General features: G+C 54.3%; 9 protein-coding genes across 9 annotated transcripts; 4 read left to right on the top strand and 5 right to left on the bottom strand.

Moving 5' to 3' along the window:
• Positions 1–1,136: 1,136 nt before the first annotated feature.
• On the top strand, positions 1,137–2,824 carry BZA05DRAFT_103643 (uncharacterized protein). Its single transcript, XM_051478495.1, has 4 exons — positions 1,137–1,814; positions 1,925–2,235; positions 2,309–2,598; positions 2,661–2,824. Exons 1-4 carry the CDS (start codon positions 1,357–1,359, stop codon positions 2,712–2,714), a joined length of 1,113 nt encoding a protein of 370 aa, XP_051343444.1. The 5' UTR covers positions 1,137–1,356; the 3' UTR covers positions 2,715–2,824.
• Positions 2,825–3,811: 987 nt separating this feature from the next.
• On the bottom strand, positions 3,812–10,246 carry BZA05DRAFT_103484 (uncharacterized protein). The gene is made up of 4 exons (XM_051478494.1): positions 7,384–10,246; positions 7,247–7,328; positions 5,686–7,195; positions 3,812–5,602 (listed from the first exon to the last, which is right to left on the bottom strand). Exons 1-4 carry the CDS (start codon positions 9,828–9,830, stop codon positions 4,050–4,052), a joined length of 5,592 nt encoding a protein of 1,863 aa, XP_051343443.1. The 5' UTR covers positions 9,831–10,246; the 3' UTR covers positions 3,812–4,049.
• Positions 10,247–10,604: 358 nt separating this feature from the next.
• On the bottom strand, positions 10,605–11,355 carry BZA05DRAFT_384433 (uncharacterized protein). Its single transcript, XM_051482323.1, has one exon. The coding sequence runs from the start codon at positions 10,978–10,980 to the stop codon at positions 10,747–10,749; it is 234 nt and encodes a 77-aa protein (XP_051343442.1). The 5' UTR covers positions 10,981–11,355; the 3' UTR covers positions 10,605–10,746.
• A 3,394-nt stretch (positions 11,356–14,749) lies between these two features.
• On the bottom strand, positions 14,750–15,776 carry BZA05DRAFT_103388 (uncharacterized protein). Its single transcript, XM_051478493.1, has one exon. It carries the CDS (start codon positions 15,645–15,647, stop codon positions 14,865–14,867), a length of 783 nt encoding a protein of 260 aa, XP_051343441.1. The 5' UTR covers positions 15,648–15,776; the 3' UTR covers positions 14,750–14,864.
• A 1,437-nt stretch (positions 15,777–17,213) lies between these two features.
• Positions 17,214–19,632, top strand: BZA05DRAFT_456282 (protein phosphatase PP2A regulatory subunit B; the record flags this gene model as incomplete). Its single annotated transcript, XM_051487552.1, has 6 exons — positions 17,214–17,257; positions 17,495–17,535; positions 17,634–17,731; positions 17,850–18,495; positions 18,562–19,124; positions 19,180–19,632. The coding sequence occupies 6 exons, from the start codon at positions 17,214–17,216 to the stop codon at positions 19,201–19,203; spliced, it is 1,416 nt and encodes a 471-aa protein (XP_051343440.1). The 3' UTR covers positions 19,204–19,632.
• An 89-nt stretch (positions 19,633–19,721) lies between these two features.
• BZA05DRAFT_384422 (ribosomal protein L21-like protein) lies at positions 19,722–20,590 on the bottom strand. The gene has a single exon (XM_051482322.1). The coding sequence runs from the start codon at positions 20,440–20,442 to the stop codon at positions 19,852–19,854; it is 591 nt and encodes a 196-aa protein (XP_051343439.1). The 5' UTR covers positions 20,443–20,590; the 3' UTR covers positions 19,722–19,851.
• BZA05DRAFT_384420 (ribosomal protein S8e/ribosomal biogenesis NSA2) lies at positions 20,591–21,788 on the top strand. The gene is made up of 4 exons (XM_051482321.1): positions 20,591–20,680; positions 20,733–20,779; positions 20,836–21,555; positions 21,605–21,788. The coding sequence occupies exons 1-4, from the start codon at positions 20,678–20,680 to the stop codon at positions 21,618–21,620; spliced, it is 786 nt and encodes a 261-aa protein (XP_051343438.1). The 5' UTR covers positions 20,591–20,677; the 3' UTR covers positions 21,621–21,788.
• BZA05DRAFT_384419 (kinase-like domain-containing protein) lies at positions 21,789–25,216 on the bottom strand. Its single transcript, XM_051482320.1, has 2 exons — positions 23,102–25,216; positions 21,789–23,047 (listed from the first exon to the last, which is right to left on the bottom strand). The coding sequence occupies exons 1-2, from the start codon at positions 24,875–24,877 to the stop codon at positions 22,232–22,234; spliced, it is 2,592 nt and encodes an 863-aa protein (XP_051343437.1). The 5' UTR covers positions 24,878–25,216; the 3' UTR covers positions 21,789–22,231.
• Positions 25,217–26,488: 1,272 nt separating this feature from the next.
• Positions 26,489–27,659, top strand: BZA05DRAFT_103353 (uncharacterized protein). The gene is made up of 3 exons (XM_051478492.1): positions 26,489–26,668; positions 26,752–27,451; positions 27,575–27,659. The coding sequence occupies exons 1-2, from the start codon at positions 26,642–26,644 to the stop codon at positions 27,376–27,378; spliced, it is 654 nt and encodes a 217-aa protein (XP_051343436.1). The 5' UTR covers positions 26,489–26,641; the 3' UTR covers positions 27,379–27,451; positions 27,575–27,659.
• The last annotated feature ends 75 nt before the right edge of the window (positions 27,660–27,734 follow it).

Below are 27,734 nucleotides of genomic sequence, written 5' to 3'. Positions count from 1 at the left end.
GGCCGTAGCTATCTATGCGTTGCATCAACAGAGAACCACCCGCAGCGCTGATGGCCGTTGCCGCGCGAGACCACGGAGCTCCATTGAGCCACGCTCGCCCCCATCCACCATCGTGGTTTCTTCAGTCTTCCCCCGTTTGGACAGCGAGAGAGCCCGCAAAAATTGACGTCAAAGAATTGCAGATATGTCCGCTCGATTGGGGAAGCTCCAATTACTATAGTCCAGCTCAGCGGCGAACTCACGCCCATGGCCGCCACCCCTGTCCGCCCACCAGCGATACAGATGTGATGCTGCATGAGTGGATTCATGGGCCCGGGAGACAGACATCACGTCAATCGATATCGCACGTTGTGTTGAGGTGCGCAATGAACCCACCCAGGGTCGTGTCGTTCGGACGAGGGATTCGAATCACCGTTGGATGCAGATGGTGTATCCTTACGTATGGACTGCCGCACCCGAAGCTCGGTGCCGGGAGGTGGTGCGCTCCAATATCTGTGAGGGCATCATAGCAAATGTGACATCGATGTCCGACTGGAGTACATCGAGAAAGAGCCGCATTGAACTGCAGGGCCAAACATGGATCTGGAGAGCGCGACAAAAAAAAGAAGAAAAAAAGAAAACACCAAAATCCTCTCAAGATGGCCCCACCAGAAAAGCCAACGTATGTAGAACCTACCAGCCACGCCTCGACATCAGCTGAATGATGTACCCCTTCTGGAGGGTGTGGTGGCATACATCCAAGTGTGGCATCCCTCCGATACAAGGGTACCGACCTTGATAGGTCCGCTTCTAGAAGCACATAATGCACCGGCAAGCAAATTCATACACGAAGGGGGTGAAGCGGCTCAAAAGATACGCGAGGCTTTTGGAAGGGCGACCACTTATGTCTTTCTTCAAGATACGCTGTCGATTTAGAGGTCGGAGTGTTGGTTTTTTTTATAAACCGGCGCTCCTGGAGTCCTTTTCGTCCAGAAACACAACCTGAAGCCAGAACTACATTGATACTCCAGTATCCCACTGTTTACTACTGCCCTACACCAGGCAAACTTTCTTGTCTTTGGATTCATTTGGACTGTATGGCGCAAGGATCCGGCCCTCCTCGACCTGCTCATAATCCACCAACCGGTTCGTTCCCATTCCTCACTATCCTGTCCAAGGCGGCGCCAGCCTCCCCCCTTGATGATGAGCCGCAAGACAGACATTGACTTATAGGATTCACATCCAGCCTTTTGGGAGCATCTCTTTCCAGGAGTGTCGTCAGGGGATCAAACTCACCACAGTGATACTACCCTAAGGACTCGCGCAAGAAGCGCGGAACTCCCGGCGAGACCAACCACGTTCCCGGATACCTCAATAATGACGACACACCACGACTATACGAGCATGAACCACCCTCAATCGTTTGCAACGGAGGAGGAAGAGGACGTACACTTCTACCAGACGTATTCCGACGGCGGTGCGTCTGGCGACGACTACGGGTCCGCCTCACCACCACAGCACTCCCCTACGGAAGACATAGATTTTGGTATTCCTGAAAGCTGTCGGAGTGCTATCCTGCCGGCCACTTTTAACTACTCGCAACACGATAATATCGGCGGCCCTCAGTCGAGTCCCCAAGTGCAACCGCCACACCAGCCATCAACCCAGCTGCCTGCAAATAAACGTCTCAAACCCGGCAGGCCCTTCAATCGTGTCTCGAAGGCCGGTAAACACCACCTCGTCACGCCTGCCGGAGCATGCGCTTTGCTTCGATGTTCATTCACGAAGAACGGCCAGCCGTGTACTAGTGAGGCGTCACTGCCATCAACCATGAGGCAAGTCCACCCTGCCTCCCCCCACCTGCCTCAAGACCACCGACTCTCCCGTCGTCTCCTCCCCTCCTTTCCAACGCGCGGTCTGAATCTAACACGATGGCGTGTAATAGGGAGCATTTGATCGAAGAGCACATGGAATTCTCACCGTTCCAATGCTCCACCTGTAAGCGAATCTTCACGCGTCTCGCGTTGGAAACCCGCCATCTCCAGACAAAGAAGGGCGGCGAAAGGACCTGTCCCAACCAGCCACAGGGTGTAGACGACAACTACCAAGCGCGCTGCAAAGTCAGGGATGCGCTCTGGGGGATCCAGACGCAACAGGATGAGGTCAATGTCGCCGTGGCGTTGATCAAACAGTACAATGGTCAGCTCGAGAGCCGAAAGAGACGTGGCCAGCCACGTGGGGATTCGACCTTAACCGGTACGTCGCTGTTCCTTCCCTTCTTCTTCTTCTTCTTCCTTCCGCCGAGTAGTCTACTAACTATCCCCCGCAGCCTACCAGTCCATCCCACCCGGTTCAGGCACCATCCAGCCCACCATCAGGCACTCGCACTCCTACTCGCAACCGTTGAGCCGCCATCACTCGCACAGTCCCAATCGCAATCCGGCCCGAGGCCCCACATTCCCCGACTTCTCTTCCTTCCACCAGCAACCGCAGTCCCACCAGCCGCACCAGCACCAGCCCCACCAGCACCAAGCCACGAACGAATGGCCGCAGCCCCAGCAGCAGCAGCATCGGGACCTCCCCGTTGGACAGGTCTACCCGCACCAGTTCTTGCCTCCGGTTGGTAGCCACAGCGTGTCCCTCTGCTGGTGACGATTGGTTGCTCATTGCGAGATCACTAGAGCTCCGGCGCGGACACGAGCACGAACAATCTTTACAGAAGAGACTTTCACTGAGGTCAACTACGAGGACGAGGATGCGTTGGTTGCCAGATTGTTTTCCCCGAGTCGTGTCATTCGCTGTTCTGGAGTCATTCGCTGTTCTGGAGTATCTGTCTATCAATCACAACAAAACAACAATACAAAACAAAACAAAACAAAAATCAATGTTGGCAGTGGGAGGAGGGTGTAGGGAAGAGGGGAAGAGAGGATCGTGGCAGACGAAGGTCAAGGCTGGATGAGGGACCTGGAGGAAACTCCCCTCGCGGCGACGAAGACACGATCGATCATGAAGAAACAACGACTACGACTACTACTACGAAGCTCACTAGAGAGCTGGAATTTGACATTGGTATTTGACATTTGGAATTTGGGTCTATTTCTGTTTTTGGGGCGTTATTGGCATGTGTACGGGGCCGGATCAGGGTTGGGATTGGGGTTCATTCATTTACTGGGAGGAGCAATTGCACTGTTTTGTTTTGCGCGGGGAGGCTGAGGGGGGGAGGGGGGAGGGGGAGGGGAGGGGGACTCCCATGCGTATTTCTCCTTCTTCGAATTGTCGTTCTTTATGTCTTGCATGTCTTGTCGTTCTTTACGCCTTGTTTTGTCTCAATCTACCTAGCATTTCTACATCAAGCTTTGCTTTCTTACCTACCTTCATACCTGCTTACATGCTTACCTACATCCAACGTATCGACCACAATCATCCCACTGTGACACGAACTATGACTCGTCCGTCCAAAACCTCAAACTCACCGCGATCTCCGTGATTTCCATGATGCCGATTATAGGTGGGATATCAGCACCCCGCCCCACAGCAGCAGCATCAGCAGTAGGGCTAATCATTGGAAGTTGGTGCCTGATGACAGACCTACAGACCAGAGATGGACATGACTCATCACTCGGTTATTGGGCCCACATGGGGTGGGGGGATGCTGGCCAACAGCACGCAGTTATTTCCTTGGTGCGCTCATGTATCGTCGGGAAGTTCCAGGGGCGGAGATCAGGAACCAGAACCTCCTTGAGCCGTACACCTGGCAGCAGCAGCGTAGGTATGCCGTGTAGTATGTATATCGCCGTATGCGTGGAGTGAATCACGAACGTGAAGGAAACACTTGAAGTAGGATGTAGACGTGTATTCTTTTCAGCACCAGCTACATAGGATATACAGAAACACATTATGAAATTCAACCACACGCCCAAAGTAAAAGGCTCCGTAAATCATGATAGAGTAGAGTAGAGAAAAATAAATATGCAGCACACCGAACACCCCGCCACCCAAAAAACCGTCCCAAAAACAGATAAAAGTAACGCCAAAAATCATACAAACTCCCTCTCATGGTTCACACTAACTCATTTCTTCCCTCCCCTCTTCTTCCTGCCCTTCTTGTTGGGCGCCGAAGTGGAGTTGATCGCCACTGGAATCGAGGACTTCCTTGACAGCGTGGGGGTGCGGCTGCCGGCGGCTTCCGCTTCTTCTTCAGCTTCTTCGGCGATCACTGGCATCGCTGGTGGCATCACTGGTGAGCGTGGTGGAGACCGCGGCGGTGAGGTGGCTGCAGCGGTGGTGGCTGCCTCTACGTCAATGGCCAGGGATGACGTCTCTTCGGCGATGGCCGTGGGTGCTTCAACAGTTGGCTCGGGGGTCGAAATGGCTTCCAGCTCGGCTTCGACTTCCTTGGTGACAGCATCGGAGGCGGCCTCGGGAACAGCCTCGACAGCGGCGGCCTCGGGAGCAACGGTCTCAACAGCCTCAACCTCGGGAGTGATAGCCGGGGAAACGTCGGTTTCGACGGCAACCACTTCGGCCTCTGGGGCGGCAGCCTCCGTGGCGACATCCTCAACGACAGCAGCCTCGGGAGCAACGGGCTCAACAGTCTCGGTATCGACAGCGACAGCCTCAATGATGGCCTCTGGAGCGGTAACCTCGATGGCGGTTTCTTCTACGGCTTCGGCGACTATCGTATCCGGCTCGGAAGAAACGGTCTCGACGGCTTCAGCCTCCGGGGCAGTGACTTCAGGAACGGCAACTTCGGCCTCGGAAACGACAGCCTCGGGGTTAGCGGCCTCAACGACTTCGACCTCCGGAGCGATGGCATCGGTGATTACAGCCTCGGTGAAACTGTCGGGAACGACGGCCTCGACAACTTCGGCCTCGGTGACAACTTCGGCCTCGGGAATAGCGGCTACGGCAGCTTTGACTTCCGGTGCGATGTCCTCGGAAACGACAGCCTCGAAGACAGCCTCAACCTTCGGAGTGGCAGTCTCGAGAGCGACGTCTTCAGCGGCGACCACCTCGATAGTGGCCTTCTCGATAGCAGCAACCTCGGGAGTAATGGCCGCGTTAACTTCGACTTCCGGTGCGATGTCCTCGGAGATGACAGCCTTGGTGTTGCTTTCGGGAATAGCAGCCTCGACGACAACTTCAGGCTCTGGGGCAACATCGACGACAGCTTCAGCCTCGGAACCGACGTCTTCGGCGATGACCTCGGGAACGGTGGCGGTCTCGTCGATAGCAGCGGTCTCGTCGATAGCCTTAGCAATCGTATCTTCCAGAATGGCTTCCCCAGCAGCGACCTCGACCGTGGCGACCTCCTCCTCATCTTCCAAGTCCTTCTTTTCCTCGCTGACTTCCTCCACGATCACCTCCTCGTTCTTCTCCACCTCGGCCTCCTCAGAGACAACGACGATAGGGTCCTCTTTTGGCTCTTCCGTGAGTTCCTGCTCCGTTACCTCGACGTTCATTTCCTCGACGTCATCTTGCTCATCTCGCTTCTCCTGGTCCTCGTCCACTAAAATGTCCATGGGCGCGACTGCCACCTCCTCTTTAACCTCATCCTCTTCCTCAACCATCTCAGCCTCCACTTGCACGCCGCCTTGGCTCTCCTCGACGAGATCATCTTCGTCTTGACACACACGATCAGCATTCATCGCAATCGAGAAAGCACACGCGATGAAAGTAAAAATTAATAATCATGACAATCCTCACCTTCTGAGATGTCAACTCCCCCAATAACACTAGGCACGGGCGCCATCCTCTCGTAGACAGCCGACTCGATCGCTGCCTCGATGGCTGCCATCTCTGCTTCGGTAACCATGCCGTCATCGTCTGTCGCCTGTGGGCCCATCGCGTCATTATCAGCCATGGCTCGCGCGAGCTCTTCCCGTGCTTCACGTTCGAGGTCGGTGGCGGCTGCGGATGCTGCAGCTTCGGCGGCGATAATTCGCGCCTTCTCGGCCTCGACTTTAGCTTCTTCGAAAGCAAGGCGTTCCTTCTCGGCTTCGACCTCGGCTTCGGCCTTTTCGAGAGCAAGGCGTTCCTTCTCGGCCTCGGCCTCGGCTCGGGCGGTCTCTTCGGCAGCGATGCGAACCGCCTCGGCTTCTTCGGCGACAATGCGCGCCTTCTCGGCCTCGGCTTCGGCCTCTTCGGCAGCGACACGGGCAGCTTCAGCTTCCTGGGCGGCTGCTGCTTCGGCTTCGACTTTGGCGGCCTCAACACGAGCCTTCTCGGCTTCGGCTTCGGCTTCGGCGATCGCAGCTTCCTCGGCGGCCTTGACCTCAGCATCGGCCTTCTCCTCGGCCGCCTTCTTGGCGATTTCGACAGCCTTTGCCAACCGTTCGTCCTCCGCCTTTGCCTCCGCCGCTTGGCGCTCTCTGGCAAGTTTCTCCTCTTCAAACTTTACCACCTTCTTCTGTTCCGCCTCTTTCGCCTCGGCAGCTGCAGCCTCTTTCTCTGCGCTCTCCACCTTCAGCTCGTTGAGGACGCCTTGCAACTCTCCCAGCTCATACTTGCGATGCAGAACGGGCAGGCAGTCGGAGTACAAAACCACACCCTTACTAAAGACGCGGCCATCGTCGAGGACGGCGGTTGGGCGGTGCAGCGACGGCAATGTCCCCTCGCGATGGAAGACCGGAATCAACGGGATCACAACCTCCTTGGTACCGGTGCGGGTCTGCAGGTTGGTGAGTGCCGAGTCGGCCGAGTACGGTAGCTTGGTGGCGTATTCATGGGCGGTCCACCAGTCGGCGTCGGTGTCGTCGACACTCATACTGGCCGTGATGATCTCACGCTCCATCCGGGCGTAGCGCCAGGTCTCGACGGCGTACTTGACGATACGGGTGATTCCGGATGTGACGACGTCCATCTTGCTCGGATCCGCAAAGGGCTTGACGTATGAAGCGATCTCTTCGATCACAGCTGCTGCCGCGACTTGCTGGTTCTTCTTCGCGTTGTAGGTGGTGTACCCGGCGAGGAGTGTGTAGTGCCGCCATACGGCTTCCTTGCGTGTGCTCTTCTCCCGTAGCTGGTTGGACATAGCTTGGAACAATGTATCGGCTTTGTCGTAGCGCTTGCCCAAGGAGAAGAGGAAGGGCTGGAAGATGCGGTAGCATAGATATTTGCTGATGGTGTGTTGCACGTATGCTTGCCGCAGGATCGCCGAGGCGTCACTGTTGTTCAGCATCGAGGGAAGGCCAACAGGGAGTTCCGCAAGCACCCGCTGTGTCGGATGTTAGCACCGTCCGGGCAAATTTTATATGGAGGGGCAAACATTTGAAGGTGCAATGGGAAGGCAAGTAAATTCATACGAGATATCAATGATATCTCGTGTGAGCTTTTTGAAGGCATCAATGCTATTCTGCTGTTAGTCGTTCCGCTTGTAGCACTGGGAATCGGGAAACCACTTACTAGTACCCGTCACCTCGGCTCCTGATCTCACCACCCTCTTCTTCTTCGGCAATCTTCTTCAGCGTCTCGATCAGTTTCCGATTGTCCTTCTGCATGGAGTCGAGAGTGTTCTGTAGGTTCTGGATGATCCCATCGAGCCTGGTCCGCTCAGCGGAGAACTCGTTGTTCTTAGTGACGAGATTTTCTTTCTCGGCTTCGAGGCTGGCCTTGATGGTCTCGAGGCTAGAGACCCGCTCTTCGAGCTGATCCCGGAGTGACTCGAGGGCTGCTTTCTCGATTTCGAGCGTCTTCTTGCCGCTTTCGAGGTTCTCCTTGTCGTCCTCGAGGCTCTTCTTCATCTCGGTGAACTCTGTGGCCATCCGGAGTTTTTCCGCTTCCCACTCGGATATCATCCGCTCCTTCTCTTCTGCCCAAGCAGCTTTCGCGAAATCAAAGGTGCCGAGGAGCTCGTCCTTCTCTTCCTGGAAAACCTTCTCGATCTCTTTCTTCTCGATGGCGAAGCTCTCCTCCATAGCCTTCTTCTCCTCGACGAACTTCTGCTCCATACTCTCTTTCTCGTGGATGAATGCGTTCTTCATCTCCTCCTTCTCAATCTCGAATGCAGCTTGCATTTCGTTCTTCTCGCTTTCACGTTGTTCCTCGAGGGTGGTGCGCTCGGTGGAGAACGCCTCCTTCATGGAAATCGTCTCTATGGCATGAGAGTCCTCGAGGCCTTTCTTCACAGCCGCAAGCTCATCAGAAAATGCGTTCATTTTCGCGTCGAATTCATCCAGGAGGGTCTTCTTCTCGGCGGCGAATGCAGCCTCGATCTCGAGTTTCTCGGCCTGGAGCTGTTCCTGCAGGGCATCTTTCTCCTCTCCGAACTGGAGGTTGAGTTCCGTGACGATCTTGCCGTGGGTTGCTTCGAGCTCCTCCAGTTTTGTCTTGTGGGCTCCTTCGATGGAAGAAAGTTCCTGGTCGTGGGCGGTGACGAGTTCGGTCTTTTGAAGTTCGTGGCTTGCCTCCTGCTCTTGCAGCAGAACGAGATGGGCAACTTCCTTCTCTTCGATGGCTTTTGCGTGGGTGATGTCCTTCGCTTCGACCAGGGAGAAATGACTCTCTGCAGTCTCTTTCAGGGCCACTTCATGAAGCCCATCCCGGTCCGTGAGGCATCGTTCATGTTTCTCCTGCATCTCCCTGACCGTGACTTCATGGGCCTCCGCCGCCTCTTTCTTCCACTCCTCGAAACCCTCGTTAAGTCGTTGCCTCTCGACCTCAACTCGTTCCTCGAGATCCAGCCGCTCCTTCTCCATGACATCTGCAGCTTCCTTCAACAGTTTAATCTCCCGCTCCATATCGAAAATCCGGTTGCGGAGCGTGTTGATCTCAGCGGTATGGACGCCGGACAGGTGCTCCATACTCTTCTTGAGCTGTTCTAGCTGCTTCTCCTTTCCGAGAAGCTCCTTGAGCTGAATATCCTGCTCCTCGATGATGCGTCCGTAGTGATCCAGCTCCGCCGTGACGGCCCGGTGACGATCACACAGCTGGTGTAGGGAGGGTATCGACAGAGAAAGCGACGAAAGTGCGCCACCAGCACGCGCAATGATAGCAGCAAGGTTCTCATGCGGATCGCCGCCAAAACCGCCCATGCCCATGGGAGGCGACAACGGACCGGCACCGAACTCTGGGCCGGCGTCGTCCATCATCCCATATCCCCCATTACCGTACTGCGCATGTCCGCGGTGATCGATTCGCTCCAAATCCATTTCGCCGCCCAAATCGGATGGAGACCGGCCGCCGCCGAAGCCGCTCATCCGTCGGCCGTATCCTGAGCTGCCGCCGCCATAGCCGGGACGTGTAGGCGCAAAGTTGGATACGGGGGGAGAACTGTTGCTGTGTATCCGTTGGTGGTATAGCGGTCTCCGCGTGTATTGTGGCTGTTGGCCTTGGCCTGGATGTGGCGCCTGTTGTGGATGTGGCGAGTATTGTTGGGGTGCTGGGTAGTGGCCATTGAATTCTGGGGCCACTCGTTCGACTCTATGGACACCTCTCGATGAGCCGTACGAAGGTGCAGGGGCGTACTCTCTCGGCGAGCCATTTGAGTACGGAGGGGTTGGAGGGAAATATGCCGTATGGTGCCGCACTGCCCCACTGCCGGAGGAGGAGCCTGGGGGGGATTTCGACGAAGACCTGGAGTTGCCGGAGTCTTCTCTGGGCTCGTCCGAGAACTCCTCTTCTTCCGTTGGCCGTGAGACCAATGCGCTCGAACTCGACATTGGAGAATGTGATCCAAGTGGAGCAGCCATATTGCTATTGCTCATGCCACTGGATTCTCTGGGCGAAGAGCGCCGGTGAACACGGACTTCGGGACTCGCCGAAGCTGTTCTCGTTGGAGGAGTGGGAGCTCTAGGCGGTGCAGCTTGAGAGTCAGCTTCTCTTGATGCGCGGGTCACAGATCTACCGATCATGTGGAACTCGTAATTGCAGTCTTAAGAAAAATGAATCAATAAAACGAAAACGGAAAAACAAGCACGCTGGAATCTTCGGGGGAGTACACACAATAGAGATGTGCGTACTCGGGCCCCTTCAATTCGCTTGCACGACTGTCAGTCTACCATCACGAACTGAACGCGAGTGATGCGAGATGGGGCATTGTGTCGTGTGCGTGCTTAACCAGGACGGGCTGGGGAAATCCGTGTGAGACAAAGTAGGGCGGTAAACTAACCTCTTCTCGATTATAGGATCGCACCACGGGGACTAGCAGATACAACGGGCTTCAGTGGAAGCTATTGGAAATGATTGGGTATATCGTTCGCCCACTATAAAAACAATATTAGAGGGTTTACGAGCGAACGAGTCGTTTCCGCGGCTGTAGAATAGACTTCGAATCGGGAGAAGACAATAACAACATGCAGCAAGCTGTGCAGTATGGATATGAGATGCGGGGTGGGGGGAGACAACGACCGATCGATCGGAGGGACGTGTTGTGGTGGGAATGGATGGGCCTTTAAGCAAAGGGCTTTCGATTATGCAAGCACGGTATGGTTTGGCCCATGAGAATCAGATGAAGCCGCGAGACGCGTTTCAAAGTGGCAACAAGGGTATACAGTGGGTAGGGTGAGGAAGGACGCCGGGTGGACGCCGTGAGGACGCCGGCCGGACCAGAAGTGTAGGGATGGAAGAGAGCTCTGCAGAGTGCATGCCACTACCGCCGCCACCACCACCACCCCCCTCCTCCACGTCCACCGCTGACAATGATTGTTTAACGGAAGGCCGGAACCAGAACTAAACTCACCACCAATGCAGGATCAATCAAACAAGCTGCGGCGTTTCGGACCAACCCTTGATAGCCGCGAGAATAGGATGTCGTCCAGTAATCTATGGCTATTGCTTGCAGGCCCAATCGATATTTGTATCGGGGAGAGCAGATGGCGAGCGGTGGGAGGACAGAACGGGTTCGGTGGGTGGGTGGAGGGGGGTGTCCGGGGAAGTCGAGCGTGGGTGAGAATGTAGATCGGAAAGAAGAAGAAGAAGGAAAAAAAAGAAAGACGAGGCCGTCCTACAGTGTTGTATAAAAACGATGGCAGCAATAGCTAATAACCTAGGGGCTGGGGTCATTTCGCACGAACAACGGACGTGATGCAGAAGCAAGGCTGCGGTAACCCATGATGGCTCACGGTTGACGTCGGTCCATCTTACACGCTGAGGTCTTCCAACGGCTTCCACGGGGCCCTGGTGCCTGGTGCCATAAAGGCAGGGCGAACCTCTCTTACACACACATCACGGCAGCAGGCTCCCGTAATCGTGAAGTACGTACAACCATCTCAAGTACATAACAGGAGGGAGCAACGTGTCCGCCAACCAGACCCCGCCTGGCAAGTCCAGCAAGTGCAGTCGGAAGCAAAAGTAGAGTAGAGTAGAGTAGGGTAGAGTAGGGTAGAGTAGGTCCGTGGCTCAATCTGGCGGCGGCGCGGTGAAGACGCAAAGATTGTGCAAGAGGGCAAAAGTCTGCTGTGTTGTCACGGTTAGCTCTATGCATTATAACTGCAATGCGGCCTTGGCTGCATACACGCACCACAAACGCTCACTAGACGGATAAATAGCCATCGACAGCCACTTCCGCACTTCGGAGTCATTGCCCATGAGCAAGGTGGTACTACCATCAATGCCGAGATATACTCCGGAGTGGAAGAGTTCAGGAGCCCGCGATCGTGGTGGTGGGTGGTGGGTGGTGGTGGTGGCCATCCTGGACAATGGTGGCAGTAGTTGGTAGTAATGGTGGTACAACGGAGATCATCACGCCTTCCCCTAGTTGGCCTTTCTTAGCTGTTGTTCGGTGATCATGTTTTCTCCGGTATGACGGCCGCGTTGTTGTACAAACCGGTGGCTAAGTTTGTGCGGTCGGTACGTAGTGTCAGTAGAGCACACACTTTGTACATGATGTACTACCGTAGTATGTAGAGTACCGTAGGAGAGTGGCTGGTGCGGTCGAAGGAACATGGGCCTCTGCCGCCCCCGCCCCATCAGCGGAAGAAAACCGGGAGCCGTTGATCTGTCCAGGGACACCCATGGCGAAGGGAAGGCCAGGTAGTTGCCTCTTGTTCCACTCTACCAATTGCATGGCGGCGGCATCATTCGGTCTTGCCATGGTAAAGGAGCTGAGCAGTTACATAGTAGATGCCCAACTGCCCCACGAGCGAGAAGAAACGGACACATACCGTACCCACCTAGTACCAACCTTGCGGACGAAAGCCGCCTGAACCGTGCCGCATCATGTGCTGTTTTCCTTCCGCCCTTGCCCGTTGGCTGCATGAGGGAGCCCGACTATCGATTAGGGGTACAACGAGCACAGCGTGATGGGAACCTGCCCGCCCCATAACCAAGCAGCACAACTAAGCAGCACAACCCTTGCCCTCCTCACCTCACCTCACCTCACTTCGATCCACCCGCCGCCCCCCGTAACCAGCAACCGCCCGCCGAAAACACAGAGAGAAAAACCAGAGAGAAAGAGAAAAGCAAACAAAACCAATCCTTCACCCGGCCAGTCTGCCCTGCTGCACCTCATGCTATGCGAGGGAAGGTTTTCCCCATGATACTCATTCATCGGCAATGCCCGTCCGGGGGCGGCGCCAGCCCAGGCCCACCCCGCACCTTAGATACCCTATATCTCCACTCTACATCTTCACTCTACATACTTCACTCTACATACTTCACTCTACTCTACTCCACTTTGAAAATTTTCGTTATCAAGATGCAAAAGTGGTTCGCCAATCACTATACTCTCGTTTCCTCTCGGGTGCTTTCCAATTGGCCGCTGCAGGGCGCCGTTTATACACTCCGCGTGCTGACTTCTGTTCGCGCCGTACTTTACTTATGCATGCGGGACGTCGGGCACTCTACTCGTTATCGGTATCAAAATCAATATCGCGGGGTTACTCAGCCGTAGTGCTCCTGCATCTGCTTCTGCACACCCTCCCTACCTCCTCCCGCGCGCTGAGAGGGTGGGGAGTATCTCCGTACTTCTTACCCACATACGTGCGCGGTCGAAAAGTCAAAAAGTCAAATCGGCGGTGATGACGTCCGTTCGTCTCTCTTGCCCGCGTCGACGTCGACGTCTTGCCTCTGGATCTACCTACCCCGCCCCGCTGTCAACGGAATCGTATTACATATCATACCCACCTCCCCGCCCCCGCCTTGAGCTCTCCACCCCACCCCGCGTGGTCGAGTGCAGATTGACACATGCTAGGCAGTGCGGACTGGGGAGTCGGGACTGCACGTATGGTTGGCGTGGCGGGGGCGGGGCGGCTCGATCGCCGAATGCGTCGAGACTTCGCCTCCGCCTTCTTCTTCGTCTTCTTCCCGCCTCCTTCTCTTCCTGCTCCTCCGCGTATAGGGAGGGTTCACATCGCGGTCGAGGGATTGGCGTCAGTGACCTCTACCCAGAGCCTCGCTCAATCCCATCTCCAGAAGCCCCAAAACCGACCATGATAATTTCGACTGCTCAGGACCACGACGGGATCAAAACCGCCGCAGACGTCTGCAAAGGAATCGGTACCTTTCTCCTGTAAATTACAAGTGCAGACGCGTGTTGCACGTGGCCTCCGTGCACTGTAACTACACTACACTACTCGTACCGCACCTACATGGCAGAGCGTCGCAGGATGTCGGATGTCGATACGGATATCGATGGCAGGTTCATCTACCTGTGTACGCACATCACCGTCCAGTACGGTGTGTACAATACATACTAAATTCCTGACAACCAGCCCCCATGCCTCCGGCCGGACACAGTCGAAGAAAAAACCGGATGTGTATGTAAAAGAGTCATTATGCAGCGATCCCATCTCTCCAGTCGGCTCCAGTCGGCCAAGCACAGCAGCAGAAAGCAGAAAGCAGGAAGCGGAAATGCGTGAATTTGTGGATTGGACAGAGCTTAAAGTCTGTACATAAGACGTAAAGTTTGTAAGAGCCCATAATGTTGAATGCACAGCTCCTCATCCTTTGCCTTTGCCTTTGCTATTGCCAGCGAGCGAGCGGTCAGTAAAAAAAATCCCCAGGAAAAAGATCCCCCAGAAAAAGAAAAGAAACTCAAAAAGAAAACCGAAAGCAAAAGCGAAGTGAAGCGATCCCAACAATCAACAATTGCAGACCCGACTGCAGGTATGTAGAAGTATGCGGCATGTAGGTAGCCGATTGTGCAATCGTGCAATCGGTCGTCGTTATCGCTGAGTGGGCTGCTGCTTCTGCTCGTGGGAAAAAATTCCAGAGGGGTGAGGGGCATTAATTACGAACACGACTGGGTTATCGATATCGATACGAAGTACACTGCAAAAGCGAGAAGAGAAGAGCACATCGAATGTCCTGCTATCGTATAGGTAGGGTGCTTTAGGTGAGCAGATGGAAACGTGAGGCGAGCGAGAGGGAGAGAAACGTTTGAACATCTCCCACATCGCCACCTCACATCGCCCACATCACCGACATCACCGCATCGATAGCGATGCTATGGCACATATGGTATCTAGAAAACGTTGAAACAAAAGGTTTCTCGTGGAATCAGGCCCACGACTGCATGTTGAGGCCGATGATACAGGGGAAACAAGTTTTTGTTTTGGCCGTTCTGTCTGTCGGTCTTTTTTGTTTTTTGTTTTCTGTTTTGTTGTTTGTTTTGCGAGTGATTCATAGTGAATAAACAAGATATAGCGTGCATGTGGGACACCCGTCTACTTCACCGAGAGGAAAGATGGCATGTGGCAGACATGATACATCGTCTCGGCTCAGCGGTTCTTCTTCTACTATGGGTGCTGAGAGTCCATGTTCCTTCGAGACACCTAGACAGGTGGATGGGAGAGCTTCGGCTGACTACTACCGTCACTTCTGCAGAAGCGTCTCAACCTCCGCCAACCCAGTCCCGTCGCTCCACCGTATTTCGGGGAGCTACGGTATGTAGGATGTACTCGCCGAGAAAAATTCTCTTGAACGCCGAAATCGCACCCGCACATTCCCTACAGCTTTGCCCTCAACTGCCCCCAGATCTGCTTCAACCTCTCAACCGCCCTCCCATCCTCTTCCTCCTTCCCCTTCCCCTCATCAACCTCTATTTCTTTCTTTGCATCTCTCAACACGTCAAGTAGATCGCCCCACACACTGTCGGTATAATTACTCCACTCCGGCCGCGTAACAAGGAATTCGACAGGATCTTGACACTCCACGAATGCCGCCACGACTGGGTGTCTGATGTCCACTGTCTCGAGGAGGTCGTCGGTGTAGATCTCGGAGGTGGACAACGGGAAGGAGAGGAGCGCCACCACATCCGCTCCGTCGTCCGGTTGGGGATGGTATTGTGGTTGCGGATGTGCCGCCGACCTCGACCCCGAAGTGTGGAACGCACCACCACCCTCGCTGCCGCCGCCGCCCGCGGCGAAATACCTATAGTCCTCCTCCGCTGCCGCAAACGCCATGTGCGCATCCGATCCCGAGCCGCGGAGATCGCCGTAGCCCTGTCCGTTATAGCTCCGGTCGTCGATCCGCCCAGGACCGGGACCGGCAACTGTCTCGGACCACGACGAACTTGAACCCGCGACTGCGCGGGACGACGAGCCACCGTGCGATTTCGACGACGATGCCGAGTCGAGTGCGGAGGCGACGGATGATGGTGGTGCCCGCGTTATGGAGCTCAGTAGCCCGGCGGCTGAGCTTGTGACGGCGGAGAGTATGCTCTTTTCTTCGTCGTCGAGCTGTGGTTGCGGTTGCTTGGACTTGGACTTGGAATTTGACGCGTCCGACATGGTGCGTGTGTCCGTGTGTCTGTGTGTCTGTGTGTCTGTGGGTGTGCGCGTGGTGTCAGGTTGAGGTAGTGCTGGTGAGCATGAGCATAGCTGTGTGGTTTGAATATGTATGAGTGCTGTGTTGGGTTCTTCGGGAGAGAGGAATGGCCGAGCGTTGCCGCCTCGCCTCGCCTGACTGGGTTGGACACGTGCTTCCCGGCCCAGCTTCAAACGCAATTCGGAAGCAACAGAAACAGCTGTGACGGTAAGCGTGCACCATCCGTTTCCTCCTCCTTGCTCCTCGCGCTAGGCGCGTAAAAGGACCTACGATTTTGCCGCCTGCGCGCGTGGGTGTTTGAGTTGGAGACAAAAATATCATACGTCATGACGAGAATAGTCCGTCCTGATCATTCTAGCGGACACATATCCCGATTAACTAACGAACTCAGCGGGAGCCTCTGCTCTACCACAACTGCCGGTCAGATCGAAGTGTAATGACGATAGGGTAGTGTCTCCGTGGATGGGTGGACCGCATGACGGCCACGGTCAAGTGGTCAACACTCCCTCTAACCAGCATCAAACACAACAGCCGAAGCCATTGGTTGCTCCACCGCCATTCCCCAACAGACCATAGGTATCTTGCAAGCTCCGTTGTTTCGATGAGTTTAGCGTGATGTCCCAGAGTCGCTTCGAGTGGGACTTCAAAGCTTGTGGTTATAGATCTCTCTCCCCAGCGGCAGCGGCTGAAGGGGTACATCTCGTATGTACCTGGGCCGTTACGTTATTACCGGTGTATTGCGTGCAGTAAAGATGTATTGAGCACACTAGAGCAAAGTGCATCGTGGTGAAGTATCTCTGCAGTGTAAATCCTCAGCCTCCTCTCGCTCTCGATATCCATTTATCGCGGTCTTCGGTATTGGAGAGAACGAACGAGCCTCCCATAGAAAGGTGTTTACCTAGAGCAACGCACCTAACCACGAGGTTTCGTGCTGTTGTGGTGTTGTGCTTCGATCGCGCGCTCACCCCGTCCAGCTAGCTCTTCTGAACTACCCACTTCTTTGTGCCACCCCCTCCCACCGCCCCAAACACCCTTCCACTGCTGCTACCACCGCCAACCACATCACCATCCACGCAACACATCCCGCATTGCTTCTCCATCAAACAACATCAACCTCAAAGCTATCATCCCACACACCGCAAATACTTCCCTAATACCTCCTACCCTCCGACCCGACATTTTTGTTTCAAGCAATCTTGCACCCTGTCTGTCTGCCCGCCCGCCCTATCCATCCACCCGCCCCGCACACCCCGCACATCTACCACCACCCCCCCTCCAACACACCACCCCCCTCCCCAACAGCGACCGCTCGATATCGTTGCATCTAGACAACTGTCGATTCCCTATCACCCCACCCACTTTCAACAGCGCAGGCCAGCACTGCCAACCAAAACCTCCCTCGCCCGTGAAACTCCGTCGTTCCTCCTCGCTGCGTTCCTGCTGGTTGCTATCATCATCACCGCAACGCTCACATCCACTTCCGAATCCGCATCCATCTCCAGCGCTACTCCAAATTTCCAGCAGCAACCATGGTCGACGGCGAAACTGCGTCGCCCACCTGGAAATTCACACAGTACGTTGCCATCTCCCCTCCTTCTTCCTTCCTCCCTCATGGAGGCTCTTTGAGTCTCGATCTCCCCGCATGTATGGATGCTATTTTGGGTTTGGTGGCTGCCGGGATTGGAGAGGAGCGGACCCCCCCCCCCCCCCACTTGGCAACCCACTTCCACCGCCTCCGTCATCCCCGACGAGACCGCTCGTCGCTGCTTCTTTTGCATTGAATAATCAGCTGAGCTTGATTGAACTACAGGTGCTTCGGTGATAAGGGTGATGTAGAAGACATCACAGAAGGTACGTGATGAACGATGGAAGGAGAAAGAGACTCGGGAAATCTGTGGGAAGCAGCATCCTGCTTCAATAGTGGTAAACTGACGGACCATGTCTCACAGCTGACATCATATCGACGGTCGAGTTTGACCACACCGGAAATTACCTGGCGACGGGAGATAAGGGTGGACGTGTTGTTTTGTTCGAGCGCAATGAAACAGTAAGTGGACACCAGTCATACCTCACGACCCGGCGGTGCATTGGGTTAGATATCAAAATTCGATATCCGGAGAGAGCGGACAGGCGGCTGACCGACGACCTATCTACAAAATCCATAGAAGAAAACCTGCGAGTACAAATTCCACACCGAGTTCCAATCGCACGAGCCAGAATTCGATTACCTGAAGTCATTGGAGATCGAGGAGAAGATCAACAAGATCAAATGGTGCAAGCGACAAAACGCCTCGCATTTCCTTCTCTCCACGAACGACAAGACGATCAAGCTATGGAAAGTGTTTGAGAAGTCGCTCAAGGTTGTGGCCGAGAACAACCTATCGCACGATGGAGCTACACCGGGCATGGGAGGACTACGGCATCCACAGCAGCCACCTCCGCAGTTCACCAGTCCATCCTCGCTCAGACTGCCCCGTCTTACCCACCACGATACAGTTGTTGCTGCGGTTCCTAGGAGGACCTATGCCAATGCTCATGCATACCATATCAACAGCATATCTGTGAACTCGGACGGAGAGACCTTTATTTCTAGCGACGACCTCAGAATCAACTTGTGGAACCTGAACATTCAGGACCAGAGCTTCAACATTGTCGACATCAAGCCAGCCAACATGGAGGAGCTTACGGAAGTCATCACGGCCGCCGAGTTCCATCCCCAGAGCTGCAATTGGTTCATGTATGCCAGTAGCAAGGGCACAATCAAGCTTGCAGACATGAGAGAGAGCGCCTTGTGTGATCAGCACGCCAAGCGTATGTATAGATGATCTGATTGTCGCGCACCTATAAGACCGTAGACTGACAAAATGAAATGAATAGTGTTCGAGCAGGAGGAAGACCCATCCTCAAGGTCATTCTTCTCCGAGATTATCTCGTCTATCTCGGACGTGCGGTTCTCCTACGACGGTCGCTACATCCTGTCGCGCGATTACCTTACAGTCAAAATCTGGGATATCAACATGGAGAACAAGCCTATCAAGACGATCCCCGTGCACGAGCACCTCCGGCCACGCCTCTGTGACACATACGAGAATGACTCGATCTTCGACAAGTTCGAGGTTGTGTTCTCTGGTGATGGACAGAACGTTATGACTGGGTCCTACAACAACAACTTTATGATCTACCCCTCGGAACCCGACAAGGAGATCGAAGTCGTTTTGCAGGCGGACAAGAGCGCTTTCAAGGCCAAAAAGGTAGGTGTGCCAACGCCCATCAACGGCAGGAAGCAGCAGGGCAGTAGGGCTGGATCGCCCGCGGCTGGAGGACCTGGTGCGCGCATGCGGAAGGAGACGGACGCGGACCAGATTGATTTCAATAAGAAAATATTGCATATGAGCTGGCATCCCTTCGAAGATTCTATTGCCATTGCAGCGACGAATAATGTGAGTCCCTTCCCCTTAAGCTATTGTCTCGATTAGTGCTAATTTTCCGGTATAGCTGTTTGTGTTTTCTGCATTGTAGATTGAAAGTCTCGGAACAGCATTTCAATGTGGCATGGGGTTTCTGTCTTCTGTCTTTCTCTCTCTCTTTCTCTCTCGTCTCGCGCGTTACAGACCATTTTTCTAGTAGTATTCCAGGACAGTTGCGGGGTGGGGATACGTTGTATTCGCTTTTTGCTTCCAGGGTTTGCGTGGATGGTGGCGGTTGAATCCTTTTGGTGGGAAGGGATTGGGTTCCTTGTCTGTCTGTCTTGTTCTGGAGTGGATTATTGTCTGTTTCTTGTTCTCATGAATGTGGAATTGAAATACACGCTCTTCGTGCCGTCGAATTGATTGATTATTGATGGGTGTTTATTTTTTAGCTCGGATGGTTGAGAGTACCTGTGTCAATTAATGATGATGACGTTGCGAGACGGAGCGGGATCCTGCGGATGAATCAAATGGATGGACAACTGATAAGTTGCGGTTGACCCTCGTGCTGTAATCGTCGGTGGTGTTGGATGTAGTGAATGAGAGAAGGCGGGCAAGTATGCGGGCATATCGTGTCACTCGCCGACGATCTTTGATGTCTTCCCATTGTCTCCGTCGGAACTCAATGGTAATATACAAGCAGTCAGACGTATTCCCCATACCCCAGCCCGTCTAGTATGATACATTGCCCGATCTCTCCCTAAGCCTCCTCCTCTCCACCCAGAACCTCCAGCTCCTTGATCCTCAACACCGTGTACGGATGTTTGCTCTTAACCGTCTTGATCTTCCTCTGTCTACGCTTTGTCTTCTTTTTGACCCTCATGGGCTCCCTAGTCTCCTCCACGACCGCCGCGCGGCACGAAAACAGCTTCTCGTCGATCCACGGACTGCCCTTGAGCGTGTAGTCCCTCGAGCCGAGGATGCTCGCGTGCGTCAGCCGCAGCGTCTGCCCCGGAATGATGTTCTTCAGCCGGAACGGAAGCGTGATCGTGTCGCCCAACGTGACCAGGAACGGGAACGAGTGGATGTGGATGGTGATGTAGTGCTGCGGCTGCGCGCGCAGCAGCGGGAGGAGCCGGAGTGTCTCCGCCTTCGACGACGGCGGCGACGCGGACGGAGGTGGGGGGGTTGCGGTCGTAGTTGCGGTGCTGGTGGTGGTAGCCGGTGCGGGGGCGAGGTCGGGCACCGCCGTGCTGGTGCTGAAGGGGGCGGCGACGGCGGGCCAGAGCGGCGATAGCACGCGACGACCGGCGGCTGCGAGGAGTGTGGGCCGTAGTATTCGCTGGAGCATTGTGTGTCGTGACGAGGCGTGGTGGGGGTGGGGAGTCTCCTACATAGGCTGGCTCGTGTGTGTGGTGGTGGGTGGGTGAGGTTCAATCCGTTAGTTCGCTAGTGCGCCAAGACACGAAGAACCCAAAACTTTCGTGTAAAAGTGGTTTCGTTAGAAGCCTCATCCACTGTCTGTCTGCCCGCCACTAAACACTACCCTCCTCACATCAACCCCTTCCCCACTACACTCGCTCATCATGGTATGCTGCCCGAAAGGCGAAGGAGGAGGAGAGATGCTGACCTCCATCACAGCCTCAGAACGAGTACATCGAGCGCTGGACGCAGCAGCACGGTCGCCGGTAACATCACCCCGCACCATCATACATTCGTAGCAACCACTAACCCCACCTTGTAGTCTCGACCACGAGGAGCGCAAGCGCAAGAAGACCGCGCGTGAAGCCCACAAGCAGTCGAAGGATGCGCAGAAACTGCACGGTCTGCGGGCGAAGCTGTACGCCAAGAAGCGGCACGCCGAGAAGATCCAGCTGCGGAAGACGCTCAAGGCGCACGAGCAGAAGTCGATCAAGTCCTCTGCACCCTCAGAGCCCTCTTCGCAGCCGCTGCCCGCCTACTTGCTCGACCGTGAGCAGCCAAACACCGCAAAGGCGCTCAGTACCGCGATCAAGCAGAAGCGACAGGAGAAGGCGGCAAAGTTCTCGGTGCCCCTGCCAAGGGTGAAGGGAATCGCCGAGGATGAGATGTTCAAGGTGGTCAAGACTGGTGCGAAGACGAAGCAGAAGGGGTGGAAGAGGATGATCACCAAGCCGACGTTCGTCGGACCGGATTTCACCAGACGGCCAGTCAAGTACGAGCGCTTCATTCGGCCCATGGGAATGCGTTACAAGAAGGCGAATGTCACTCACCCTGAGTTGGGCGTGACCGTTCAGCTGCCGATTTTGAGCGTTAAGAAGAACCCTCAGAGCCCGATGTACACCGCGCTTGGTGTGCTCACGAAGGGTACTATCATCGAGGTGAACGTCAGCGAGTTGGGAATGGTCACGGCTGGTGGAAAGGTCGTCTGGGGAAGGTGGGCGCAGATTACGAATAATACCGAGAACGATGGTTGCGTCAATGCGTGAGTCTTTCTTCTCCCTCTTCTCCCATCCAGACTAATCGGCGAATAGGGTCTTGCTCGTTTGATATCTCTTCGATTTCCGTTTTCAGCACTTGTTCGTTCGTTTTGCTCAGCTGGCACTGTCCGTTCACTTGACGGGCTATATAAAAATAAAACGCTGGAGTTTGTGGGTTTTGTTTTTTGTTTTCATCTATAGTTCATTGCAAAGAAAGACATGTTTCCATATCATATTACGTGCCATCATCAAAACTCGAGAAGAAACTCTCACAATCATTCATTCCCATTCATTCCCGCCATAATCCATCCCCCATATAATGATAAATACCGCTAAAAAAGAAGAAAGGAAACCACAGCAACCCGCGTTAGTGTCGGGCGCATATCCAGTGTTGAGTTGGTATTTGGTCTGAAAAGTGAAGGGTAAAAAGCCGAGACCACGAAAAAAACGGCAAAATCGGTCTCCAAAGACGAATACAAAGTGAGTATGTTGGCCAGAAAAAGAAAAACACCCAAAAAGCAGCCCTCACGCCAAAAGCACCAGTCCCCCCAAAAAGATATAACAACGAAGTAGTAAGGAAAGGAAAGGGAAAGTAGAAGGATCCCATAATAAACAAAGAGGGAGAAGAAGAGAAACATTGGGTATCACCACGTGCATCAACAAAATCCAAAAAAAGTACCACTACCGATATCCGGGCCGTTGTGTATCCATCCTCCGTTCTAGCTTGGCAAACACATCTTTCGCCCAAGTTTGGAGTGTGTACGTGCTGGGTTTCCCGTTTGCTTCGACCGTGTCGGCAGCATTCTCTAACAGCTGCAGCAGCATATCCTCGGTGATCTCAACAACGCCGGGTTTGCTGTCAGGATTCAGGAAAGGATCTTCGGCGCTGAGTAATTGCCGGATTGTCGGACGCTTTTCCTTGTCTCTTTCGAGGCAACCCTTGATCGTATTGATGAGGGAGCGAGGGACCTTGACGCCGCCAATACCGGTGGAGGGGTAGTCGATAGGATGATTAGGATCTGGGATAGCCGCGATTTTTTGGTACATCGACGTCAGGTGGTAGAATGGGGTGCGGCCGTATGTCATCTGGTAGAGGATGCAGCCGAGGGACCAGACATCGCTGGGAGCACCGAGCTTCATGAGACGGGGTTGGCCGACCGAGGCCATTGGCTTTCCGGAGGAGGCATTGATGTCGACGATTGCTTCGGGGCTCATGTAGTTTAGGGTACCGACTTGGCTTTCGCGGTGGACATTGACGGTGTCATCTTGAATCGCGTTGGCGATGCCAAAGTCGATCAACTTCAGCTTGCCACGGACGAGGAGGAAGTTGGCGGGTTTGAGATCGGAGTGGATAACGTTATATTGATGGACAATGTCAACGCATTGAAGCATCTCACGCCAGTAATATCGGACGAAACTGACGTCAAGCTGGGAATCCTCGTTACCATGGCGCAATGTGAGGATATTGGCAAAGTCGGTCTCGCCGCATTCCATAAGCTATAGTTATACAGTTAGCGTGGCTTAAAAATAAGATGCATTGGGCCAATTTACCATCGTCAAGGTTTGTTTCTCCTCGTTCATCTCAAAATCGTACAACCGGATCACCCGTTCCTCACCACTCAACCTCTTCAACAAATCGATTTCTCCTTTGTATCCCAAGATTGCAGCTGGGCCGTCCTGCTCGTGGAAAGTAACCTTTTTCATAGCAAACATCTTGTGGTTCTCGGCCATAACCTTATACACTTTACAGGAACCTCCTTTGCCGATAGCATCTAGTCGGCGATATGGCTTGCCATTGATCGTCACTGTGGACCTGTTTCGCCGTGTGTTCTGCGACGTTTTCGTGGCCGCAGCTCCAGCTGTAGCTGTGACAGCCTCTAGCATCGACATCTTTGGTGGCGGCGGCGGGGGAGCCTGGCGGACGGGCCGCAACGGGGTGTTGCTAGTCTTTGCTGCCAATGCCCGCTTCTCCGGGGGCGGTGATGCCGGCGCCAGTGGTTCCATCTTAGGAGGCAGTACAGATGGAGCTTGGAATACAGGCGGCGGCGGCTTCTCCAGGGTGTTATCCAGTCGCTTGTACGAAGACGCAGCTACAGCAGGTCGACGAAACGCTGGCGGTGGCATATTCTCTTTGTCCGACTTTGTTTGAGGTGCAAGCGCAGGAGCAGGAGTAGTGGCAATAGTGGCAGCAGCTCTCGACATTGCCGACACGGGCGAAGCTGAGCCAGCATTATCAGCCGAGTGGCCAATGTCGACCTCCGGTGATGCCGAGTGGTAGACGTTCATCTGATATTGGCCCGAGAGACTCTCCGGTGATGCTCTCCGAGGGCGTCTCGAGATAGTGGGTATCGGCTCAGGGTCATAGCTCGTTTCTTTTTCCCCGCCGGAAGTAGGGGAAGCGGAACCCATTCGTGAATGGGACATAACTCCATTGTTCGATTCACGGCCTCCTACTTCCTCCGGCGAGCTTGAGTTCCTCTCAGGAATACCCTCATTGTCCCTTCTCTCTTCGTCCACATCCGAGGGGTCGCTCTCTCTCCTAGGTCCCCGCCTAGGAGCTCCACCAACAGGTCCAAGCAACCCCCTTCCTGCTCTCTTCCATCGCATAGCAGATGCGGTTGTCGAGGGTGGGAGTCCACCAACAGTTCCAGGCCCCGGGCGAACGGCAGTAGCGTACCCATTGGGGTGATGTCGAGTCTCTGGCTGATCTTCATGTGCTGCTATGTCGCCAGCAGATCCAGGTCCTTCCGCCCTTGAGTACTGCCCACTACTGTATGCCCGTCGACTATACCGAGGAACTGCCGCCGGCGTGACGAATTCCTGTCCAGTTGGCCGATCAGGACTGCCGTCTCGCGATGTGCCGAAGCGCCGTGACGAGCCCTGCGACGAACCCGTACGAGTTGCAGAGCCGGAGCGTTCCTCGGGGTCGGGGGATTGACTCCATGTTATTCTCTTACGAGAAATTGAGTAGCGAGATAATGGCGACCGGCGAAGTCCTTCGTCTGCCTTTTCCTGCTTTTCTTTCTCATATTCTTCTTCCTTCTTTGTCTCCGATAATCCCGGTTCCGGGAATTCGTCCAGAAGCATCCGAGCCAGAGCACTCAATTGGGGAGCCTTACCCTCGTCATCAGAGTCGTCAAACTTATCGTACGATGTAGTGAGAGGATTTCGGGCAGGAGGAGGAGGAAATGGAGGGTCGGGCGCAGTGTAAGAGAGCGGCGACCCACGACGTGAACGCGTTGCGGCGAGAGGACTCGAGCGTCGCTGGCGAGTGGATCGATAGAGGCCAGCAAGAGGCGATTGATTAGATGTAATTTCGGATTCCATTGTGTATGTGGGCGTTGTATGGGTGCTGTGTAGGTTGGGTGTTTTTGTCGGTTCGCTGTCTTTGATGTCGATCGACCACCGGGAGGGGTTTGTTGGCTATTATTTCTGCTTCGAAGAGTGCATGTGTCGGTGAGTGAATGTGTCCGCTACGGTAATTACTATGGTCTGTGCATGGACAAGCACAGATATTCCGGGGTATCGGAGGTGGTGGTGGTGGTGGCTGCGGTGGTGGTGGTATGTTAGTGAGGATTAGGTAGTCGATATGGTGGTGGTGGTGGTGGTTGTTGTCGAGGTTGTCGTTTTTTGCTTGTGTTTACGAAGAAGACAACAACAACAGCGATGGGGGAGGGATGAGGGCGAGGAGTTGGGCCATTTCCCGACTACTTGTTTACAGCAACGGAGGCGTTGCCAGGGCAACCGCGATTGCTTTCGCGCTATCGGCCCCACGGGACACCACGAGCATCAACACGGGGATACTTTACGCACAGAATCAATATGGAGAATTTCCTGGCTCACGACTTTGCAATGCTTCTCTATTTTGTGGCTGTCATTCCAAGCTGGTCCACTCTCCTTCTCACTCCCCTCCAAAAAATATTTTCCTATATCTAACAGCTACGGACAGATTTGGCAAGCTTGTGTCGAATCTAGAACAATTACTCGGAAACTGAAAGCCGAGCTCGAAGAGAAGTGCTATCACCTGGACACGTCGCTGTGGAGAGCTGAGACGGAGTCAGCACGCGCATTCTCAATGCCCACCATGACTCTAGTGGAGAGTGCGTAATGCGTGAATTGCCTGCAACAATCTTGAGTCTCGATCAACTTTAGTGTCATCATCCCTATGAGGATGTTCGTTTTCTTACTAGAAAACCCGCGGTGCAACATGCCATAACCGGCGCCCACTTCGGCTTCCGTCTTGGAGAGAGTATCCACCGGAGAAGAAGGGCATGCGCAGCCCTTCCTCATGATTTGTGAGCACGGCGAGTGATCGACCGTGGCTTTTGGTCAACGTTCAAACTCGTTCGAAAGCCCCTCAAAGAAGAAACTCCCACAACCACACATACTCCACTCTTCTTCATTGCCACCGTCATCTAGAAAGCTTACCTGTTATGGTTAACAGCACTGCCTCCTTGATAGGCGCACTCGGCCAGTTCTCCAGACGAGGCGCCACCCTTATCCATTCACCCTCTCACACGGACCGGCAAGTGCTACACACTCGCACTCTATGCATCACACGATTGGAGATTGGCCATGGTCGCTTAGGCATCCTGATCCTGTCACCTTACTGGGCTTACTTCCTCTACGTAGAACATTTCCCACATGCGCTACTCCCGGTGGACCGAGGGACTGACGAGAGTGGACGATGGACTTGCATAGGTATGCTACTCCGGAATTCGTTCTTAAGTTTTGGTTCCGAGTTAGGTAAAATCGACGAGCCGCGCTGTCCTTTGGCTTCATAGACTCCAGGCAACTGGCGACGATGGTCCAGTCCAAAGTTGAAACATGCGAACGGAACGGCACGGTGACTGTGGGGACTTCGTCCACCGGTAACGACTACGGTAGCATCTACTAGTTACTAGCAGTAGCTCGTGGGTAAATAACCAAGAACCGCCTTACAAAAAGAGATCCATGGAAAGCGAGGGTATCCAGAAAGTTAGGACTTCATACGAGGAACCAGGGCAGGAATAGGGATCCGGGGAGTGGCAGAGTCAAAACTCCGCAGACTGCAGAGAACTCTGCCCTGCGAGAACGACGGACCTTCGTATCATGTGTCGCGACAAGGCTCTACAGAAGGTTGTTTCTCTCTGTCTCCCTTAATACTCCCCTTCGCGTGCGGAAATCAGCAGTTAATAGTTCTAGAAATGGCAATATCGCAGACGTGTCGTCGTTACTCATCACTGGTCGCTCTGTGTGGCAGGCAATATGGGGAAAGAATCAGCCCCTCCCCTCATCCATCTCAGGTCCCGCATTCGGCCCTGTCTACGGCGACCGAAACCCCCTCCCACTCTCCACCACCAACTGCCAAAAATACCCACGGGGCGCATCGAGCTCTCAGAGATCCCGGGGAAGTCAGCAATACTACCCATCATCACTCCTTGGCTTCTTTCCCACAGTTGATCTTGCCATCAACCTGTCGGTCCCTATCGCACGATCGCTATCGCCGCCCTCAGAACTCCCCCTCCCTTCACCAGCAGTCCGAACTCCAGAACGACTGTCATAAAGTGACGACTCAATCGACGCCGCTTCGTCATCCGTTCTTTCCTCACACCTCCAAGTGCTACTCGTGCCCCACCGGCTTCTGCATCGTTCGGCAAGTGATTACACAAACTGCGCGCCTGTACCTCTCGAGGACCTGTTATTTGACTGCGCCCTTGCACCCGCTATTCCGCCTCGCCTTCCTTTCGTCTTCCGTCGTCCCCTGCCATCGCGCATCAAAACATCCCAGAACCGCAGTCACCGTCTGCACAACAAGTTCTAGTAAAGTCTACATTCCACAGTCTTAGAAAGGCGCGACTGCAGAATCAAGCGAGGCGCTCGGAGAATTGAACGTTGCCAGAAGGCTACTAGAAGGCATTGGTAGCCCACCATCACCACCACCACCCAAAAGCAACCGCACCGCCCCAATCATCGCCCGCCGCTAAACATACCACAAGGCATACCCGCGCATTACTGACATCTTCATATCTACTATCTGCCCAGCCGAGGGAGAACGGTTGGAGCTTCTCTTCTGCTACAGCTGAGAGACGTTGTTGGAATGAGAGTGTTGAACGAACATCCGGGAAGAATATTATCGACACATTATTGAGAAGGGAACGAATAACGAGAATATTTACAAAATATTTCTTGCTTCGCGCCACTT

Source organism: Tricharina praecox (genome assembly GCF_024521635.1).
Source record: "Tricharina praecox strain CBS 144465 chromosome Unknown BZA05scaffold_2, whole genome shotgun sequence".
Lineage (NCBI taxonomy): Eukaryota > Fungi > Ascomycota > Pezizomycetes > Pezizales > Pyronemataceae > Tricharina > Tricharina praecox.
This window is presented reverse-complemented; position numbering and strand designations above follow the sequence as displayed.

What these genes read in the sequence shown, in the direction of transcription:
- BZA05DRAFT_103643 (XM_051478495.1), top strand. Translation starts at nt 1,357, where the DNA reads ATGACGACACACCACGACTATACGAGCATGAACCACCCTCAATCGTTT. An exon ending in TGGGGATTCGACCTTAACCG is followed by an intron (nt 2,236 to 2,308) that starts GTACGTCGCTGT and finishes TATCCCCCGCAG; the next exon opens with CCTACCAGTCCATCCCACCC. An exon ending in CGCACCAGTTCTTGCCTCCG is followed by an intron (nt 2,599 to 2,660) that starts GTTGGTAGCCAC and finishes CGAGATCACTAG; the next exon opens with AGCTCCGGCGCGGACACGAG.
- BZA05DRAFT_103484 (XM_051478494.1), bottom strand. Translation starts at nt 9,830, where the DNA reads ATGATCGGTAGATCTGTGACCCGCGCATCAAGAGAAGCTGACTCTCAA. An exon ending in TTCCCATTGCACCTTCAAAT is followed by an intron (nt 7,196 to 7,246) that starts GTTTGCCCCTCC and finishes CATCCGACACAG; the next exon opens with CGGGTGCTTGCGGAACTCCC. An exon ending in GGGAGTTGACATCTCAGAAG is followed by an intron (nt 5,603 to 5,685) that starts GTGAGGATTGTC and finishes GTGTGTGTCAAG; the next exon opens with ACGAAGATGATCTCGTCGAG.
- BZA05DRAFT_384433 (XM_051482323.1), bottom strand. Translation starts at nt 10,980, where the DNA reads ATGACCCCAGCCCCTAGGTTATTAGCTATTGCTGCCATCGTTTTTATA.
- BZA05DRAFT_103388 (XM_051478493.1), bottom strand. Translation starts at nt 15,647, where the DNA reads ATGTCGGACGCGTCAAATTCCAAGTCCAAGTCCAAGCAACCGCAACCA.
- BZA05DRAFT_384422 (XM_051482322.1), bottom strand. Translation starts at nt 20,442, where the DNA reads ATGCTCCAGCGAATACTACGGCCCACACTCCTCGCAGCCGCCGGTCGT.
- BZA05DRAFT_384420 (XM_051482321.1), top strand. An exon ending in ACGCAGCAGCACGGTCGCCG is followed by an intron (nt 20,780 to 20,835) that starts GTAACATCACCC and finishes CCCACCTTGTAG; the next exon opens with TCTCGACCACGAGGAGCGCA.
- BZA05DRAFT_384419 (XM_051482320.1), bottom strand. Translation starts at nt 24,877, where the DNA reads ATGGAATCCGAAATTACATCTAATCAATCGCCTCTTGCTGGCCTCTAT. An exon ending in AGAAACAAACCTTGACGATG is followed by an intron (nt 23,048 to 23,101) that starts GTAAATTGGCCC and finishes GTATAACTATAG; the next exon opens with CTTATGGAATGCGGCGAGAC.
- BZA05DRAFT_103353 (XM_051478492.1), top strand. Translation starts at nt 26,642, where the DNA reads ATGTGTCGCGACAAGGCTCTACAGAAG. An exon ending in GCGACAAGGCTCTACAGAAG is followed by an intron (nt 26,669 to 26,751) that starts GTTGTTTCTCTC and finishes GCAATATCGCAG; the next exon opens with ACGTGTCGTCGTTACTCATC.